The 19773-nt window shown below is 42.4% G+C and overlaps 1 protein-coding gene and 1 non-coding gene across 2 annotated transcripts; one reads left to right on the top strand and one right to left on the bottom strand.

Moving 5' to 3' along the window:
• Positions 1-6138: 6138 nt before the first annotated feature.
• trnal-aag (transfer RNA leucine (anticodon AAG)) lies at positions 6139-6220 on the bottom strand. Its single transcript has one exon. It is a non-coding gene; the product is annotated as a tRNA-Leu (tRNA).
• Positions 6221-10625: 4405 nt separating this feature from the next.
• Positions 10626-19524, top strand: LOC125895045 (uncharacterized). The gene is made up of 9 exons (XM_049586815.1): positions 10626-10739; positions 16942-17545; positions 17784-17923; positions 17996-18095; positions 18245-18377; positions 18556-18661; positions 18749-18987; positions 19093-19251; positions 19398-19524. The coding sequence occupies exons 1-9, from the start codon at positions 10626-10628 to the stop codon at positions 19522-19524; spliced, it is 1722 nt and encodes a 573-aa protein (XP_049442772.1).
• Positions 19525-19773: the final 249 nt, after the last annotated feature.

The raw sequence follows: 19773 nt of genomic DNA, 5'->3' as shown, positions 1-19773 counted from the left end.
ACACATTGTACTCATTTTTTACACAGTTCTATGTACAACCCCAATTCAAATAAGTTGGCACACTGTGTAAAACATAAATACAAACAGAATGCAATGATTTGCAAATCTTTTTCTTTTTTATATTCAAAGGGGTACAGTCCAAAGACAAGATATTTAATGTTCAATCTGATCAACTCTGTTATTTGTTGTAAAAAAAATAAACTAATTCTAAATTTGACGCCTGCCACATGTTCCAAACAAAGTTAGGACATGAGCATGTTTCCCACTCTGTTACATCTTCTTTTTCTTTCTTGAAGTTTTGAAAGTCAGTCCATGCAAGTTCTTTGAATTTACATTTTTTGACATGGTGCATAATAAAGTTTATAAATGTGAAGTCTTTGGTGATTAGACCCCATTCTGGCGTCGTCATTTTAGGGGGCTACGGATGCTAGGGTTAGTGCAGGAATAGTCCCCTGATGGAGTCCAGACACTTGGAGTGGTGGTGGTGAAGAGATGAAGAGAGCTGACTAGAGATCTGGGGCCGTATTCACAAACATTCTGAGAGTACTCTAAGAGAGTTCCTAACTTAGACTAAAAACGTTTAGTACGGAGTCTTAGCTTAGGAGTGATTTAGGAAAGCTCTCAGAGCAACTCTGAGCAAGGAAGGGACGGAATTTTTTACCTTAGTGAGGAGGTGTGGTTGACCCTGTTGCTAGATGTGATGCTTTCTTTTAACAGATGTGATTGGTTGTCACAGACGCACCCTTTTGTGGGCCTGCAAGGTGTGGACACCCAGTGGTAATGAAATGAACTGCATCACAATATGAGACTGTGAAAGTGTTGTCATTGTTAATGTGATCACTCTGCTGGTGGAAGGTTGAGACAGACAAAAGTCATCACTGCTGCACTCTTGCGTTTTTCCAGTTTTTTAAATATCTTAAAATTGCAATAATTTTAGTTCTGGCATTATAGCATTACTTTGTTAGGTGAGAAATGTGTGCATATCCCAAATGAGATCGACCACACATATGCCTGCACAATCTCACCTGTAGCATCTCATTTACTCACTGTCATTTTGTGTTCAGAGACCGTTTCTGCGACTTCTTTGTGTTTGTACCATTTTCTCCTCTGCTTAGGAAACTCTTAAGCCTCTTAAAAGTCCTCCTTAAGGAGCTCTCTTAAGGTCTAAGATGCTTTGTGAATAACATTTATCTTTACAAGGACCTATTCTTAACTTTAAGGGGGAATTCTAAGAAAATGTTTTCTTAGAATTTTGCCATCAGGAGCAACTCTTAGCACTAGGAAGCTTTGTGAATGCGGCCCCTGGATGGATGAGATGTGGATCATGGCTTCTGATGAGCTCAGTGGAAGGAACCCCGTCCTGTTCATGGCTCTAGAAGAAATTACAGATTAAAATCAAAGGTAGCTGTTGGGATTTAGTCTCTTGAGGTGGTAATTACTAGGGATGGGCAGATTGATACCAAAACATAACACAGATACTTCATTTAATTTTGGTATTCATCCCAGTATCAATAGGTTTGATACCAACTAGTTTCTCTCTTCTATGTTGTACCTATAAGTATGTCAAGAAAAAACCTCAAACTGCAAACTGTGCAAACAACATTTCGTTATCGTGACCACATCTATCTGTTTGCTTTTGTGTGTCTGCACTCAAACAACATATGCCTGAAGGAGGAAGAAAGTATGAAAAAGGGAACTTTGCAACAGAAAAGAGAGAGGAGGAGGGGAATGCTTCAGCATCCAGACCCCTGACACAGAGACAGAGGCACGGAATATCCAACTCGTTCTCATTTCAATGTCATCAAATACCACTGCTTTGTCAGTTATTTAGGCATAAAACACCAACGCCAAAAGTCACCTTTCGCAGTGGTATGACATGCTGCTAGGCAGCATCAGATCGCAACTTAGCTGGATGGTATCTTTTGTGGTATTATGACACACAGTGTGATATGCATCAGGTCATAACGAGGCTGAATGGCACCTGTCACAGCAGTAAGATACACTGGCGTCAGTTTTAAATGCTGCCAGTAATAACAACATAATATAAGGAGCTGGAAAATCCCTATAGGGTTTGAGGAAGGGGTGGTTGATGGGTCCAACAAACCCCTGACCTTCAACCAGGAGTCAGGTATTCACTTTCCATTTACTGCCAAACCATGATGTTTTTTTCTAAATCCAATCATGTGCTTTTGTTAACATCCCAGCATTGCTTTAAGCGTCACAGAACATCAACAGCAGACGCAGAAGGATAGGTATTGCTTAATATGGTGACATGAAAGGCCACTGACAAAGCAGCTATATGTGACGACTTGGGATGAAAACCTGTTGGAATATTCAGGTATATAGTGGTGAAATTAATGGTTTAGTCAAATCAGATCTTCAGGATTGGTTAATGTTTCATTTTCAAACTGTAATTGGTCACTATTAATTTAGCAGACTGATTATTTAGCTCATAAATCATGACACACTGCTCTGCCCTACATGAAAGTCATATTGATGTCAGTGATTGTAGCTCTGTATTACTTGGGATTGGATCGAAACCAAATATTGTGGTGCCCCCCACCCATAGTATTTACTGTCAACAGGCTTGACAGTGGGCCAAAAGCTGCTTGTGGCTGCTTGATATGTTTAGTATTACATGCAGTTTTTAATCAGGACAAATCATATTATTAGCACTGTACAAAAAAATAATAGTAGGTCTGAATGTGAGTGTTAATGTCTGCCTGTGTTTATTAGTCCTGTGATAGGCTGCTGGTGTGTCTGGACTTAACCCTGCCTCTCACCCACTGTGAGCTGGGCCCCAGATAAGCTGCAGTCTGTCGCAACCATAGAAATGATAAGTGGGTAGAGATGATAAATCGAACGAATGATTCCACCCCTGTGGTTTGTGTGGTTGTAGATACATTTCTTGCTCTAAGGATAAATGTTTGTATGTGTTGCAAACAGCCAGACATAAATGTCCTGTTTAACTAAAGAAATTATGAGAGAGAAACCTGTGTTATTGTGGGACAGGTGTCTCTCAGCAGAAGTTATTGACACAATAACTTCATATTCAACTTCAGTATCTGTTATTTCATCAGTAACTCTAACACACTGGGACTCTCTAAAGCCCAATATTTAATTAACCGCACCACTGCACCCGGAATGGATTGCCAACAGAGAAACGTTGCACATTTACCTAATGAATTTCCATCCAAGATATGTTTAGGTGTATGCTTTAAAACAAATACAGTATCAAACTCAGCTTTAATCAATTCTATTTTCTTCAAGAACTTTAACGTTTAATATAGTTTATTAACAGCAGCCCTTTAAGTGGTTTAACAAATATTAAATCCACCTCTTGTTACCAGGGCAGGTTCAGCGAAAACTCTGAATTAGTCAAACCTGTGATGGGGAAAATTATGGGTTTTCTGTTCCAGAAAGAGAGGTAACTTAAAGGGATAGTTAAGATTTTTTTTAAGTGGGGTTGTATGGGGTACTTATCCATTGTCGTGCATAGAAGTGGGCTGGAGTCCGACAGTGAAGCTAAGCTATATACTACTTCAGTTCAATATCAGTTTAAGTGTATGCTATATTTAGACTATTTTCACAGCTTTACCTTAAAGTCAGTTGGTGTTTTCCAAGATGAAACTAAAGCAGTTATATTGCTCTCTCTTTAGAGCCACACTCCATTGAGAAAAACTGTGATTTAAGGGAGAGGTCCGGTATTTTGCACTTTGAGCCCCATTCCTGGGTTGTTTATGATGAAATAGAGTGGCTAAAACCAAAATAGTGACGATTGCTCATTTTCAGAGAATTTGGCTTTCCCCTGCCTGGCTTAACACTGCTGCCTATGGCCATGTGTGAACCTGTCCTAAAACCACCCTAAACACTCATTTTCAAAGCCATGAAACTCAACGAGTGGTCAGTGGTGTTCGTTGATGTTCTGACATAAAAATCGTAGCAAACTGTGGTTTCCATGCTTGTTTTCACTATTCATCTCGATTATGGAACTATTTTTTCAGCTGCTTCACACCCGTGTGCAAACTTCCACTTGATCGTTCGTTTGACCCTGAAGCCTTATACACTCCAGCCCACTTGATGGCGATAATACTCCTTTACGTGGGTGTCGCCAACCGGCAGGAAACCATTGCAATGTAATGGGACACAGAAAAGAAGCAGAAGAAGAAGGCTGGCGTTGTGTTCAAAGACACTGTACTGCAAAGGTTGTTTACAAGCAAGTAATCTATTGTGCAGTTGTTTAAACTTATTACAGAACATTTCTGTTCGTTCTTCCTACAGGAGCGCGCACAGCACTGTCGAGCCGGCACTTTCACTGAGCTAAAAGACTACAATGACTACAACCTTGTCGTAAACAACCCCCTTTCCATTTCCGGTGGCAGATTACTACCAGTGGACAATGAGGCTTCCATAGAAAACCAATGGATTGCACAAAATGTCAAATAAATCATCATGGAAACCACAGTTTGCTACAGTTTTGATGTCAGAACATCAACGAACACCACTGACCACTCGGTGAGTTTCATGGCTTTGAAAACAAATGTTTAGGGTGGTTTTAGGACAGGTTCAGACATAGCCATAGGCAGCAGTGTTAAGCTAGGCAGGGGAAAGCCAAATTGACCAGGTCCAACTCTCTTGAAGGTCAAAATTTTTGTTTTTTCTTGTTTTCTTTTCTTTTCTTTTCTTTTCTTTTCTTTTCTTTTCTTTTCGCTAAGGCATACTCACATAAGACTCATGCCAAGTACTGGCAATTGTATGACAGTTTCAGTTTGCTTGGCTCATTGGCCTAGGGGTATGAGTCTCACTTAGTGAGTGAGACTCATATAGACTGTATAGTAAATGAAAACACAGTGGAAGAAGTGTGGACTTTACAGTTGATCTGTTACTGTTGTTTACCACAAAATCTTCTGTTACATTTGGATGTATTCGGAACTGATATCAGTTGCCTGGGATGTGAGTATTGTGAAAATAGTAATGTAGTGGCATAAAGTAGCTTTAGACTTGGAGCTAGGGAAAACAAAGCAAAGTGAGCATGGAAGGAAGGGAGAGGGACATACTCCTCATCCAGAGCATTTAGGATTAGCAGAGGATGGCTTCGATCCATCGACCTCTGGGTTATGGGCCCAGCACGCTTCCGCTGCGCCACTCTGCTCAATATGCCAAGGTCAGCAGTTTAAAACTCTGTGGCCCAATATTGTAGGCACCTTTGGGAACTTGAGGGAACCAAGATTTCAGCAGCAACGGATGAAAACTTGAGGGAACCAAGATTTCAGCAGCAACGGATGTTCAGTCATCTGACATCAGGGCAATGACAGCACGGAAGGAAAGTAAAGAGACATCCTCTTGATCCAAAGTTTACACAGCTAGCAGAGGGTGGTTTCCATGGACCGACATCTGGTTTATGAGCCTCGCCCGCTAGGTTCAATTTTGTGTGAATCTTTGGGAACCCGTGCCAACCAAGATTAGCCAGCGTACAGGCTGAAATGTTAAGCATTTGGTGGACCTTGCGGTGATGCTTTTTCTCGTGATTTTCCCAACTCCATCCAGTAATCTTGGTACGTGTCCACATGAGACACCTGTGGCAATGAAACCTCAGTCATTTGATGACATGGCAAATTGAGTGTGGGTGGAAAGGATAGAAGCATCCTCCCACTTGGCCCCTCTACCTCATTTTTTTTCAGTATTGCTCCCGCTCTGCTCAGTGGCGCTTCACAAACTCTAGTCAAGGTACTCAACTGTCAATGATTATTGCTCCTTCAACAGCAAGCAGTGCTGCCATGTAAATACCTTCAACCAATCAGACTTAAGAGCAAAGGTCAACATTTGACATTGCTTGAATGACAAGTGTTTTCAAAGTGAGAAGAATCAGATATTGACCTTGGCGATATTTTCCACTCCACAATGAATGCTTATGTCACTAAAGATACTTGTGGCAATTACTGCTTTGTCATCGTAAACCATGGCAATGCGAATATGGATGGAATCGGTAGAGTCAGCACGGAGCCAGCCAAACATCCACTTGTCTTTTGCTTCACACAAGTCTATTACCCTTAAGTACACCAATAAGAGGTGCATGCACTTTAGGACAACATGAGATTATCACATGAGTGTCTTCACCTGATGTCATACTTTGTCAGATGGCAGTGGTGGGATTTGAACCCACGCCTCCTGAGAGACTGGAGCCTTAATCCAGCGCCTTAGACCACTCGGCCACACTACCTGCAAGAGCCTCAGTGCAGTGTCTGCCCCCTTTATTTTGTGCTCCGCTGAGACTGCATGTTCTCCCCCGTGTAAGCGTGGGTTTTCAGCGGGCTTCCTCCCACAATCCAAGGACATGCAGGTTAGGTTAAGTGGTGACTCCAAATTGTCCCTAGGTGTGAATGTGAGCCTGAATGGTGGTGTGTCTCGATGTGTCAACCCTGTGATAGTCTGGCAACCTGTCCAGTGTGTACCCTGCCTCTTGCCCAATGTCAGCTGGCTTATTGGTCTAGGGGTATGATTTTTGTTTAGGGTGCAAGAAGTCCTGGGTTTAAGACCCAATGGAGCCCAAAAACATGAGCACCACAGAGGCCACTATTTAGTGTCTAAGCAACTGTGCAGGAGAAGAAAGGTGTGTGAGTTCAAATTCTGTAAATGCCCAAGGTTTAGGGTGTTTCTCAAAGTCTGGCATAAAATCACACCGTTTCCCTCCAACTCTGGCAGATTCGGGTTCACCAACCGCCTGGTGCAAACAGAGACAGACACCTGTTGCCTGTTATAAATCAATGATAAATGTAGAAAGTGAATGTGTATGTGTAGCAGCTAATAGGTGCATAAAGTACAGATGTTGAGACACCTCATATGTAGACAGATGTCTACATATGAGGTGTCTCATATGTAGACAGATGTCTACATATGTAGACAGATGTCTCCCTTGCTCATTACTGTGCACAAATGTACTGTATGTACTAGTCCCCAAGAGTCCTTCTGGTGCTGGCAGACACATAGAAACTTCCCAGCAGGGCGCGCTTTGTGTGTTTTTTTTTTCAGCTTGAGCACCTGCCCCACAAAATGTCTGTGCACAGCTCTGCAGGATCAGGGTACAGCTCATGTGATCTCACGGGGAAGCAGATGTAAACAAAATGGAGACTAATGTGATGCGGCAACTTGGTCGGGCTTGGTCAACACAAGGGGCTCTAGTTTCCCGGCGCAGCGCAGGGTGGCGAACAGACAGGCGTGCAGAGCTAGTTTCAAGCAGCACAACCTGAGGCGCGCTCAGTTTGGTAGTTTGGCTAGTCTCGCTCACCAGACCTTTCTCAAGAAAAGAAAGGTCTGGCTGGGCCGACTCTCACTTTGAGATTGGAGAAAAAAACACCCCGGCTGCTTGTACACAATCATTCTGGGCGGTTCCACAGCAACGGTGTGCTTGCAAAAATATTGCCAGGGGGAAACAGGTTTTGGTGTAACACGCCCACAAAAATATCGCCTACAGGACGCAAACCACGGCAGAAAAATTGCTACATCCCCGCAAGATCAAACACCGCAAAAGTTAGTAAAGGACGTGTTGAAAACTGCAACCGGAGGTGGTAGGGCGGGACTTCAGCGGGTGGCTCGTTCCGCCCAATGAGAGGCTCATCTCTGCAGCAAGCTTCCGCCCACTCAGACTATAGTTTGGCAGACCGAGGTGCACTGAGATGGGTGTGGTGGCACAGCAGGGGGAGGTGTCGACGGATCCAGCTTGGCGCAGTGACAGTTTCATGCCAAAAGGCTTCGCCGAAGGTGCGCTAAAAGCTCGCCAGCTGAAACCAGGCCTACTGTCAGCGCAGGCAGAGCGCAGTCGGTGTAAGCCGAAGTTTGGCTGACCGGCGGACAGTGCGCACACGTCACCAAAACCTCACAGGCAGGTTTCCAGAATATCAGGCACATTAACGATGCAATAAATAGCCACAAAACCACTATTCAATGCATCTATCTGCAATCAGCACATAAATGTATCTCTACATCGACTGTCCCGTCACATCTGATGTCAGATCAAAGGGGATTGGCACAGTTTGGCACGGTTTGGCACATTTGGCACGCGTAATGGAAACCCAACCTGATTTGATTAATACAGCTGCAAACTAATGAGTTCACATCCCTCTCAGCCAACCACAAACAGCCACAGCATCAGATAGGGAGTATATATTCAGCATCTGTCATCTTAGAAAAGTCAAAAGAAAAGAAACAGAGTGAGACTGCGAGAGAGAAAGAGAGAGAGAGCGCGCGAGAGAAATGCAACATTGATTTACAATTGTGGTGACCTCCTCCCAGGCTACCTTTGCATCATCAGCCCGTGGAGGTCTGCTCGCAGTTCCGTATATTCGGACACTGCGAGCTTGGACCTCCCGGACCAAAACATCAGTTTCCTCCTGGGAGAAGTTTGGCTGCTCTCTTCTGCCATGGCGAATTGAGTAAACTCTCATTACACCTTCGCACGGTGCATTTAAGGGCGAGGAGAGGGGCTCATTTGATTGGTGTGATGTGTGTAAAACCCACTCCATGCCTTCTCTCCTCCCTCTTTCTGACTTGCGCAGGTAGGAGGGATGGAGGTGGGAAAGAGTAGTAGCTGCGGCAGGCGCACGGTGTGCTAAACTTGCAAAATCCGCCTGGCCACACCCAGTTGGCGAAGCGCAGGTGCGCTGCGCCCCCGCCTCGCCCAGTCTGCGAAACTAGAGCCCAAGGTGTCTATTCTACACTGAGAACTAAAGATAAGATTCTAACTAAGTTTTAACAAAGAGGTTCCAATAACAAGAGACGACTTACAGAGACTTACAGCATGGCTGCCATTTTGGACTGAATACTGCACCAATTATGCTATGTTCCATTAACCTCAGAAGTTGGAGATCAGAGCTGGGAATGATGCCACACCCAAATGGATCGCAACAAGTTGGAAAACAAAGTCAATACCAGTTCAAGCCAGGTTAGCCATTGTGCTTTCACTATTGTTGATAGGTGGAGCAACCATATTGATTTTTCAGGTTGGGGTTGGTGAGGTTCCTCCGAATTTCCGAGTTGGAGGAGAGGCGTTGAATTTTGCAACTGGGAACTTGAAACTGCTGACTTCCCAGTACCAGTGGAACCATGGCACCATTACTATCAAAGTATTTCACCAAGCATTATGTCAGTCATGAATATACGCATGCACTGTTCCTAAATGAACTGCTCAGTTTGTCAGAGTAGGAATCCAGAGCTATGATTACTTAGGTTTCCCCAAGATCCCGATAGTTAAAGATGGAAAATGTCTATATTATTAAATCTAATTCTTCTGGTTGTGACCCTACTGCAAAGGTTTGGCTTTCTGCCCCAAACAGAGTGCTATGTGCGTGATGTGCAGATCACTGTGGCACTAATGTGCATCAGGTTGTAACGCATGCATATGCTGACTGCGCACATTTATCGAAAAAAGAAAAGAAAAAAAGAACTTCCACTCACAAAAAGATGGGCATGCAGATGTTTGACTCTGAGCTGTGGTGACTCAATCTCAAAACCCATCGTCTGACGATGACACATATGCAAAGATCTTTGTGTAGAGATAAGGGGTGACTTGATGCTGTGTGATCTTTTAATGTGAGGGTGAAAACCGCTGTTTGAAGATATAGCAGTAAACTAAAAGTAGTCAACTTAGATAGCCCTGTGTAACAAACTAATATCCAAAGAGGATTTTGATTCTGACAGTAAACCTCCACTTAATAATGAACTTCGATACATGCTCTGATACGGATTGAATCAATCAGGAAATAACACAGTGTGTCTGGCTCTGTCAGAGTGAGGGGTAAGAGAGAAACTCACAAAGGTTCACAGAGTCAGTTACCACAGTTACTGACCTAGAGTTTAAATCACCTCTCTTTCTAAAACAGAAAACTCAGAGTTTCCCTCATCTCAGGGTTAACTAACTCAGAATTCACTAAACCCACTTGAAGTCTTGAAGTGTTAAGAATCTTTGCAAATCAGAGTCCTTTTCAGATGTATTTTGAGTAACAATAATGTAGATGAAATACCAGTTGACTTCAATGTCTGTCTTTTTTTAAGATATTTTTTGGGCATTTTTAAGCCTTTAATTGATAGGACAGACAAGTGTGAAAGGGGGAGAGAGAGAGTGACACACAGCAAAGGGCCACAGGCTGGATTCGAACCTGGGCCGCTGCGGCAACAGCCTTGTACATGGGGCGCCTGCTCTACCACCAAGCCACCGACGCCCTGACTTCAATTTCTTTTTACAGACAAGCTCAATATGGTATTTTTAAGTTAGTTTCTCATCTACTACGACCCCTAGAAATTTTATGTAAAGAACCTGAGTTGTTTCAATGTCATCTTTTAAATTTTTGGCTTTAACTTTGTTGGTTTTTTGGGGTTTTTTTTTAACAAAATATTATGAAGTGATTTTTTCTATACTGAGAGAGTTTGCTCATCTGAAAACATATAAAATAGATGAAAGCTCTTCATTTGCTTCTCAAAAATGCAAAAAATTTCATGTGAAGATACCAGACATGTATCATCAGCAGTTATGCACACTATTCACAGTATTCAAGAAAAAAAATTCAAGAAAGTAATGAATGTCACTGACATACAGGTGCCATAGCAAAGACAGAGAAGAACAAAAACAGGTGATGGACAAGCGTCAGGTGGAACGAGAGAGCTGGATAACGGTGAAGGCCCAGACAGCCTTGATGTTTTACAGCCACGAGGGACAGCAGCACCTCCTGAACCTCATCAGCATGCCAGTTAGTGCTCAGCTGGGTGTGATCGTGTCAGGCAGAAGAAGAAGAACTTCCTTTCCTCATCATTTACGGCGATGTCTTTTCAGCACTGCGGCAGATTTTAGGTGTTGCATAATTGTGCCACAATAAATAAAAACCCAATCATAAACAAAAAATGGATTTAAGATTTCAACTTGACAGCGTCAGCTCTCTCACACAAACTAGGAAAAAAATATAGATTTTGAAATCTCTGGTGCTTTCTGTAGGGTTATGTTGACTTCAGTTATGACGTGCCTTGATTGATTTCTGCGTGCTCAGGTGTCCTGTTGAGTGTTGATGCCAGTCAGGTACAAAACCCAATTCATAGCTCCCAGTTTTCTCAGTGAGTTATTGTGGCTTAACATGCTGCATGTAATTCAGTCATTAATATTTTTGCCATGAAGTAAAGGGTATTCAAGCGCAGACAGCCAACTTCTACCTGGCTTTTGAAGCTTAGTGTGCAATCATCCCTGTAATCAACAAGGTGCATTGAGACCTACTTGTTTTTTGGTTTAATCACATTAGTTTTCTACTTTACTGCCATGCCATTTCAATTTGACATTTCTCCCTTCGATTGATTCAAAAGATGCTGATCCAAAGAAAATGGAGTCACAGATTGAAAAGGTGTTTGATATTCTATGTGCAGAATAAATTAAGGTGAGTTGGAGCATATATAAGCTACTTTTACGTTTTCAGTATCGCTTAAATTTCTCTTCACTCGTGGTTCCATCTTTTTCAGATTTCAGCTAAACTTGGAACAAATGTTGAAAAGGTTCACCAAGTGATTGTGGACAGACTGTCACTGGGAAAAGGTTAATTTGGTTTGACGCATTAAAATTGAAGATTTTCTCTCTGTAGTTGTGTTTTTTTTCAGGCTTACACTGAGCACTAACCAATATAAAGCCCAAGGGCCCTATTTAGATGGTCTAAAACGCAAAGCGCCAGGCGTGCCCCAGTCACTTGCTAGTTAGACAGCGCGTTTTCAGACTGTGCGCCATAGCAGAGACTTACTCTGTGAATTAGTCATGGGTGTGTTTTGGGCATATCATTCCATAAGCCAATCAGAGTGTCGCCTCTCATTCCCTTTAAGAGAGGCGTGATCGGAGCACATGGCAGAGAGCTAGTTAGATGGCGGACCTACCAACTGGAAAGAGTGAGCGTTTTACAGCTGAGGAGACGATAAATGTATCTCTATATCGACTGTCCCATCACATCTGATGTCAGATCAAAGGGGATTGGCACCGTTTGGCACGTTTGGCACATGTAATGGAAACCCAACCTGATTTGATTAACACAGCTGCAAACTAATGAGTTCACATCCCTCTCAGCCAACCACAAACAGCCACAGCATCAGATAGGGAGTATATATTCAGCATCCGTCATCTTAGAAAAGACAAAAGAAAAGAAACAGAGTGAGACTGCGGGAGAGAAAGAGAGAGTACGCGCACACGAGAGAAACGCTGTCAACAAATTGTAAATTAGGCTATTCAATTTATTTTATTTTAACCCGGGAGGTTAGAGAGCCCAGCTCCCTCTCCAGCATCCTGAACCCCCCCGCCTGAAGGTGCAGGAAGGGCTGGTCCCGTGGCTGCACCGTCTGGTCTGGCTGCGGAGCTGGGGTCATCCTCCTCCTCCTCCTCCTCCTCCTCCTGACAAGATTATATTTAGTTTTATATTCTAAAAGCTTTTTTTTTGACATATACATTTGTACTTGTAGGGCTATAAGTTTACGTTTTTAGTTCACAGAAGCTGGTTATTGTTGTGTTTATGTCAAAATAAAGTTTATCAAACGTTTTCACATCTTTGATTTTGTGATTTACATGCCAAAATGATCACAATTCATTTGGGAAAGACAAGTTCATTTTACAGGATCATCAGCCCGTGGAGGTCTGCTCACAGTTCCGTATATTCGGACACTGCAGCTTGGACCTCCCGGATTATGATGATCATTATACTGCGATTAGATCATTCTGATTAATGACTGACCATTAAGACGTGTTTCTGATAAATATTTTAATGTGCACAATAATAACCTTTCACATTGTAATCATATTTTTATTTGTTATCTTTTGCATATGTGTGGCTGCTCCGTGTGCGTCTGAGCAGAGTGCACACGCGTTGTGCACCCGCCTAGAGACGCATATTACTAACTTGTTTAACAGTGAAATACTGCGCCGTTGACTTTAGACCAGGTTTTTATTGGTCACTGGCGCATTTGCTTTTTACGTCATCTAACTAGCAATGCGCCATGACTGCGCCTGACCACTCCTCACTTTTAGACCAACACACCCAGAGGAGCGCAAGTTCATTTGCTAGTTAGATGACGGGGGCGCAGGGCGTGAAAATGACAACTGCGTCTGCATCTAAATAGCAATGACTCTTGTGACATAGATTATGCGCCCTCCGCTGTCCGCTTTAGACCATCTAAATAGGGCCCCAAGTGTTTGATCCCAGTTTCAACCACTACTGAGGAGCAGTTGCCAACATCGCTGTGTTTGAAGGTTGGGTCAGGAAAGGGGACAGGATTGTGTTGGCACATCTCGGCAAAACCTACAAGGTCAATGAGCTGGGGCCTCTCCGGCTGCATGAGCACCCAAAACAGAAGCTGTATGTGTCATTTCTCCCACTTGTTGTTATCTAATGCAATACAGCTGATTTTGGGATTAGAGCCAGAATATTATTTTGTTGTTATATAGACCCAGTGGTCGAATTGTTAATTTTTAACAAGGGGGATGCAATGTAGCATGACCTATACCTGCTGCCTTTAAAAACACAAATAATGCAGTAGTATTGATATTGCAATACAGACAAAAAACATTTTAGAGTATAAATAACTGAAATAGCTGTGAAAATTAATCTTAGAGTCACTCTTATCCTGTAGACATTTCCTTGAAGCCTTGGGATATATATATATATATATATTTAATGGCAGCAGTAATGGCAGCATAACCTACAAGTGTGGGTTATGCTGCCATTACCCTCTGCCACTGTGCCAAATTTCATATGTCTACGACACACGGGGCATGAGATATGCCCATAAAATCACCATGGACATAATGATGGACCGTAATCCCCGACACAAGATGGCGGCCATGTAGGCATGTCACTTCAATGGGAAGCTACGTTGGACAATTCATCTAGTGTTTTTATAGATATCTATGGTTGTAACGGCTGTAAAAAAGTACAGGGGATGGAGGGCACAGATACGGGAAGTGCGGGGGACATGTCCCCTGTCAAATCAAGCTGAAACATCTCCTGCCTGCAACAATGATGAATGGAAACATGATGATTTTAGTCAGGGTGCACTCAGCAGCTACGCTTCACTATACACATGAAGTTTCCAAATCAAAGCGAGATGGCTGGTTTAGTAGCTTTGTGTGCTACTTGTGTACTTGCGTATGCCTCTGATATTTGGTACATCACTGGCTCAAAGACAGGGATACACAGACATTTTGAATTTCAGTCTGTTTTCTTCCTTCTCAAGTACTGTTGTGAAAAAATGTCTGCACTGACACCTCAGGTAGCAAAATAAAAACAACCTGCATATCAGCAGATACTCCTAACAGCAAGCTGACATGTTTTAGTCAAACAGTGTAACAATGTCTGTAACCCTTTAAAGGGTGTCAGAAGGGAAGGGTCTCTTGATGTGAAAAGTATTTAATCAAATAACAAGACAGACTAAACTTTAAAATGTCAGTTCCTGTCTTAACACAACTGAAAATGCCTGCATTGTGAGTATTTGTTGTAGGAAACTGTTACTGTGCGCCACTGTAATAAAAAAGACTGTAAAATACTGCATGTGTGTAATTCTCTTTATCCATATGTATGTTGGGAAAATTGTCCCAAACTTTGACCTTCAGTGAACAGTGGTCATGTTACTTTTTCAGCAAAATAATAATTAGTTTAGAAAGGCAATAGGGCATGGCTTTCACCTTAATACCTTTTATAACCATGCCAGTAGAGGTATGTTGAAAAGCCACAAAATGAATTCCCTTATGTGTTTGTTAACACCACAGAGTACTACTGCTACCTCTGTTACTGTAGTAAAAAGGTACAGTATAGCTCATTCTGTCAGGTATGAAATTTACAACGGAATGTGCGATCACCTCATAAATGTGGTTAATAGTACAGACATGTCCTCTGAAATATATTTTATTGCCATTTAACACACATTGCAAATGCACACATTGTGTTGGTAGGTCATTCTTACACAGGCTCCCTCGTGTCTTAATGTTATCCTGACGAAATGATAATAAAAATGTTTACTTATTGTTTATGCAGCAGCATGATAGGACAAGTCCGATCTGGATCTGAACAAAATAATCATTTTTTTTGTTTGTTAGTTTTATAAAGTTTCCATTTCACTGTGTAGATAGTGACGTTTTTAAAAGTGCAACGAGGAAAATTTGTCATGACATAGAATTGGGAAATAGTACAAGGCCCAAAGGCTGCCTCAAAGTTAAACTTGCAGCGGCAACCTCGATTCCAGAAAAGTGGGGAGGCTGTGTAATATGTAAATAAAAACAGAATGCAATAATTTGCAAATCATTTTTGACCCATGTTCAATTGAATACAGTCCAAAAAGGAGATATTTAATGATCAAACTGTTAAACTTTATTGTTTATTGTAAATAAACACTGAATTTGATCCCTGGGACACGTTGGGACAGGGGCATTCTGTAAATGTGCATTGAGAAACATTTTGTTGGACTATTTGCCCACACAGTTTTTCACAAAGAAGTGAACCTTGCACCACCAGTTAACCAGTTAACCTCCCAACTTTTTTTGGAGCTGCTGTTGTACAATAAGTGATGTGTCATTGCATAGTAATGGACTACCCGTGGTGTGTATGGTGAGTTTGGGGCTGTTTCTGTTTAAACAAAAAGGATGTTACCCATTAATGCAAAGCTCTATCTCTGTAGGGATCCTTTCTATCATGTTGTCAGACACTTATAGTAACAATTTGAGCCTGTCAGTGACCAAAACAAGCTTTACTTGGATGTACATTGACTGTGCACAAATGCCTCAAGTGCTTAGTTTTGTCTCCATTAGTTACTTAGACACAAAAACATGGGAAAATAATGTCCAGGTTGAGAAATACCAAAGTTACCCTTCAAGCTATTTAGATCTGGTTATAGTAAAGAGTCATCAAAATATGATTGGAGATAACATACTGAGGGATATACTGATGGATCAGTTGAAGAGAAAGTGGAAATTAATGTAAAAGAGCTGAAAATATGCAGAAGTGAGGGTGAGGTGTTCAGGTGAGCTGCATCAGGGTTGTTCCTGTCCTTCAACTTGAACCATGTTTTGAGATGAAATATAGTATGTACAATGCAAAACTCATATCTATGTTGCATTATGTGTAAATCACACACACACACACACACACACACACACACACACACAACAGAATGGAACAGGAGAGTTTAGAATGGAACACGGAATCTCTTTGACTGCCTGGATCTCTACAAATACCCCCTGCACTTGTCAGTCTCACACTGATCTCACTGTGAGAAGAGTACACACACACACCGTTGTTTCGTCTTTCGAACAACTGAGTTGTTTTTTGAAAAAGTAATGGAGAATTGCAACTTGTCAAAGATCTGCCTCCCATTTCGGAAGTGGATCCACAAGAACAACGAGGATGGTGGTGTAAGTAATCAACTCTTTTGCACACAAAAACACAAATATTCTCCCAGCTCTGAAAACTTGATGCTAATGTTTCATCAAAAAGACTCCAGACTGCTAAACTCTTATTGTTTTCACTACAATTGAAATTCTAAATCATATTTTTACCGTGCTGTTTCTCATGTTACCTATAGTATCAGTTCAGTTATTGTCAGTTTTGTCAAAATAGGTAACATCTGTGTATTCTCAGAGCTCTGACAGTGTCAACTATTCTGCAAGTTTTGCTTTGTTTTGGTGGACGGAATTGGTTTTGAGAAGCGGGAATGTGGTTTTAAGTGCAGTGTTTCATTTTGCGAGACATTTATTGAGTTTTTAAAAGAATAGTTTTGTGTTTAGAGTTTTGAGAAGTTGAGCTACAGTTTCAAGAAATGTGCTGAAACAGTTGAGGAAAAACTGTCATCTCTGATCTTCCTTCTGTTCATAACTGAGTCAAAGTGGATCATCTCAACTGTAATGATTACCAAGTTACTCAATAGTGTTGTGCTTTATTTCCACAGCAAACTGGGAGCCACAGTAGACATCAAAATCCTGATGGCTCGACCAGTGAGTCCAGCATCCTGGACTCCCAGAGGGCAGGGAGGGCTACGTTAGTTCGCCAGGCAGAAAACCTGTGCACTGCGACAAAAGCCCGAAATGACACTGTTCTGGGGAGTCTGGGACTCCCCATTCAGGACGTCACCCTGCCTTCACCTCAACCACCACCTTTCCCAAAAAGAAGTATCAGATCCCCCCAACGAAGAAGGAGGATCGCCCCTCTTTCAGATGTTCCTCGTTTCAACACTGAGGTAATCGACAGACACCAGAGCCCTGGAAGTCTTGATGAGGAGAACGACTCCTTCTGGGAGAAGGTGCTTCTTGGCAGCCAGATGGCTGCCCTCACATGTAAGGAGGCTCAAATGGCAGACCAAGACCAGAGCTCAACCTCCTCCCTCAGCTCGGTTGATTGCCAAACACCCAGTGAGCTGGGGGCCATTGCTCTGATTGAGGAACCAACAACTCCTCCTCCTCCTCCTCCTCCTCCTCCTCCTCCTCGAGCAGTCACACTGTTCAGGAGAAGAATGTCTCGTCTGCCTGTGCTTTCAGCCAAACACAGTGGAGCAGGTCAGTTCCTCAAGATAAACTCTTTTAGGGACAGGTTAGCCTTTGTGGGAACACCTGCTGTTTCTTCTGGTTGTTTATGTTCCTGTTAGACTCAAACAGCATGGGGATTTTATGCTAAATCATTGGTCATCATCTCAAATATTAAAACACTTTATTACACGTACAACACTTACATCCAAGTTACTCATTGGGTATGAGAACAGTCGAAATGTATGTGATCCTTTTTTTGCCCTAACAGAGAAAGAGGTAGCCGATGGATGTAGGCTACAATCGGCTAAAGGGAAAGTCGAGGCTTTTGTGGAGAGATTGAAATGCCTCCAGCTCGCCTCCATCCCTTCACCTCGACCTCCAGCAGCTCCAAAGACGACCCCTGCAGCGGCACCCAAAAGGGTCCCTGCACCACCTGCCATGACACGCCCTGTACCTGCTCCGACAGTAATCCCTGTGGAGACGCCTTTGGCTCCCACCCCTCCAAGAGTTCCCCAGGCCCGGAAACGAGGGACTCGACCCGGGGTGGCCCTGTGTCCCGCAAAAGCCGTCAGCGTGGCAGGTAATAAATGGCTGAATAATTGTAGTCGAAGCTGTGACCTGTACTCATGGGTTTCTTATAGTTTTCTGTAAAGAATTTTAATACCTACTGTGAGTACAGTGCTATGAATGACAGGACATGTGAGTAAAGACTGTTTTGCTTTTTACCAGGCAAGGACACAACCATCGACTGCAGCCCTAACGCTGCAAAGGATAAAAAGGTCAAGAAGACGGAGCTACAGCCGTTGACCGACCCTGTGCAGAGCCTGTCGGCCTGTTTCAAGCTGCTCTCCCTAGATGACTGGTAAGACACCAACAACACAGAGTCTGTTGTACCAGCTCAACAAATGTTTAATCTTAAGTCAGTCATGTTGCAACTAGTTTGACATGAAACCTGTCAGTGTCACATCAGTATGGAGCCAGCACATGTTGGTAACAGTAACTTTTATGAGGTTAATTATACTTTACATTTTAACATACAGGGAGAAGAAAATCGACGGCTTGAAAATCATTCAGGCTCTTGCACAGCACCACCCAGACACACTGAGGACAAAAGTGCATGAAGTGTGTCTGGTTCTCATCGAGGAGGTATTGTACACACTTTCCTCTTTCTATCTATATTCATGCATTTTCATTCATTCATTCATTTTCATGATGTTTATTCTCACTATACAGGTGAACAACTTACGCTCAGCCGTTGCCTGTGAAGCAATGGACACCTTGGCAGAGCTGTACGTTCACCTCCGAAAGGCCATGGACCCAGAGGCAGAGGGAACAGGCCGAGCCTTGCTGCTGAAACTGGCACAGACAACGAGTGCCTTCATTCACCAGCAGGCTAATCTTGCTCTCGATGCCCTGGTAGACAACTGCAGCCATGGTCGCATTGTGAGCGCTCTTTTGAACGCAGGCCTGAGGTAAGAAGAGAGAAGAGGTTTATTTTATCAGCAAAAACCTTAAAACAAAGTTAAATATGATAATGAAACATAGTGTCTCATATTCCCGTCTTTGTCCCTCCTCAGCCACCGATGTGCTGCTGTCAGAGGCAGCATGGCTCAACATCTGCACCAGCTGGCTGACAGCATGGGAGCAGCTCGCATCTTGACAGCAGGAAGGACAGTCACAGAGCGCTTCCTTCTTGCTGTCTCCAAGATGTGTATCGATTGTGCACCAGAAGTGAGGTGAGTTATCAAGTTCTTTAGATTTAGTGTAACATTTTGCACAATCTTGTGATCTTGTAGCTCATGTTTCTTCGTCCAGTGTTTCCACAAGTCATAATTTAATTTTTCTGAATACTGAGCTAAATGAGAAATGTCTTCCTCCACAGGCACCACGGACAGATAGTACTCTTAAAATTGGCTGACCACAAGGACTTCATCAAATTGTGGACAAAGATCGTTCCAGTAAACGAAAGACCATCACTGGACAAGATCTTAAAGAAGGCCAAGAAATAGAGGACATCTGAAATATTATTTATTTATTTATTTATTATTCAGCGATCTATTTATTTATTTATCTATTGAATTATTTATTTATTTATTTATTTATTATACTGTTCATATATATGTATATATAAATATAAATATGTATAGTTATATATTTTTATATTGTTGTAATCACTGTCCAAAATACACATTCATAATCATTTACAACATGTCTATTACTTTGTCATTCTTAATGTCCATACTGTGACTTTACTTGTT

Source organism: Epinephelus fuscoguttatus, linkage group LG9 (genome assembly GCF_011397635.1).
Source record: "Epinephelus fuscoguttatus linkage group LG9, E.fuscoguttatus.final_Chr_v1".
Lineage (NCBI taxonomy): Eukaryota > Metazoa > Chordata > Actinopteri > Perciformes > Serranidae > Epinephelus > Epinephelus fuscoguttatus.
Note: the sequence above shows the minus strand (reverse complement) of the source record. Positions and strands in the feature narration are given on the sequence as shown.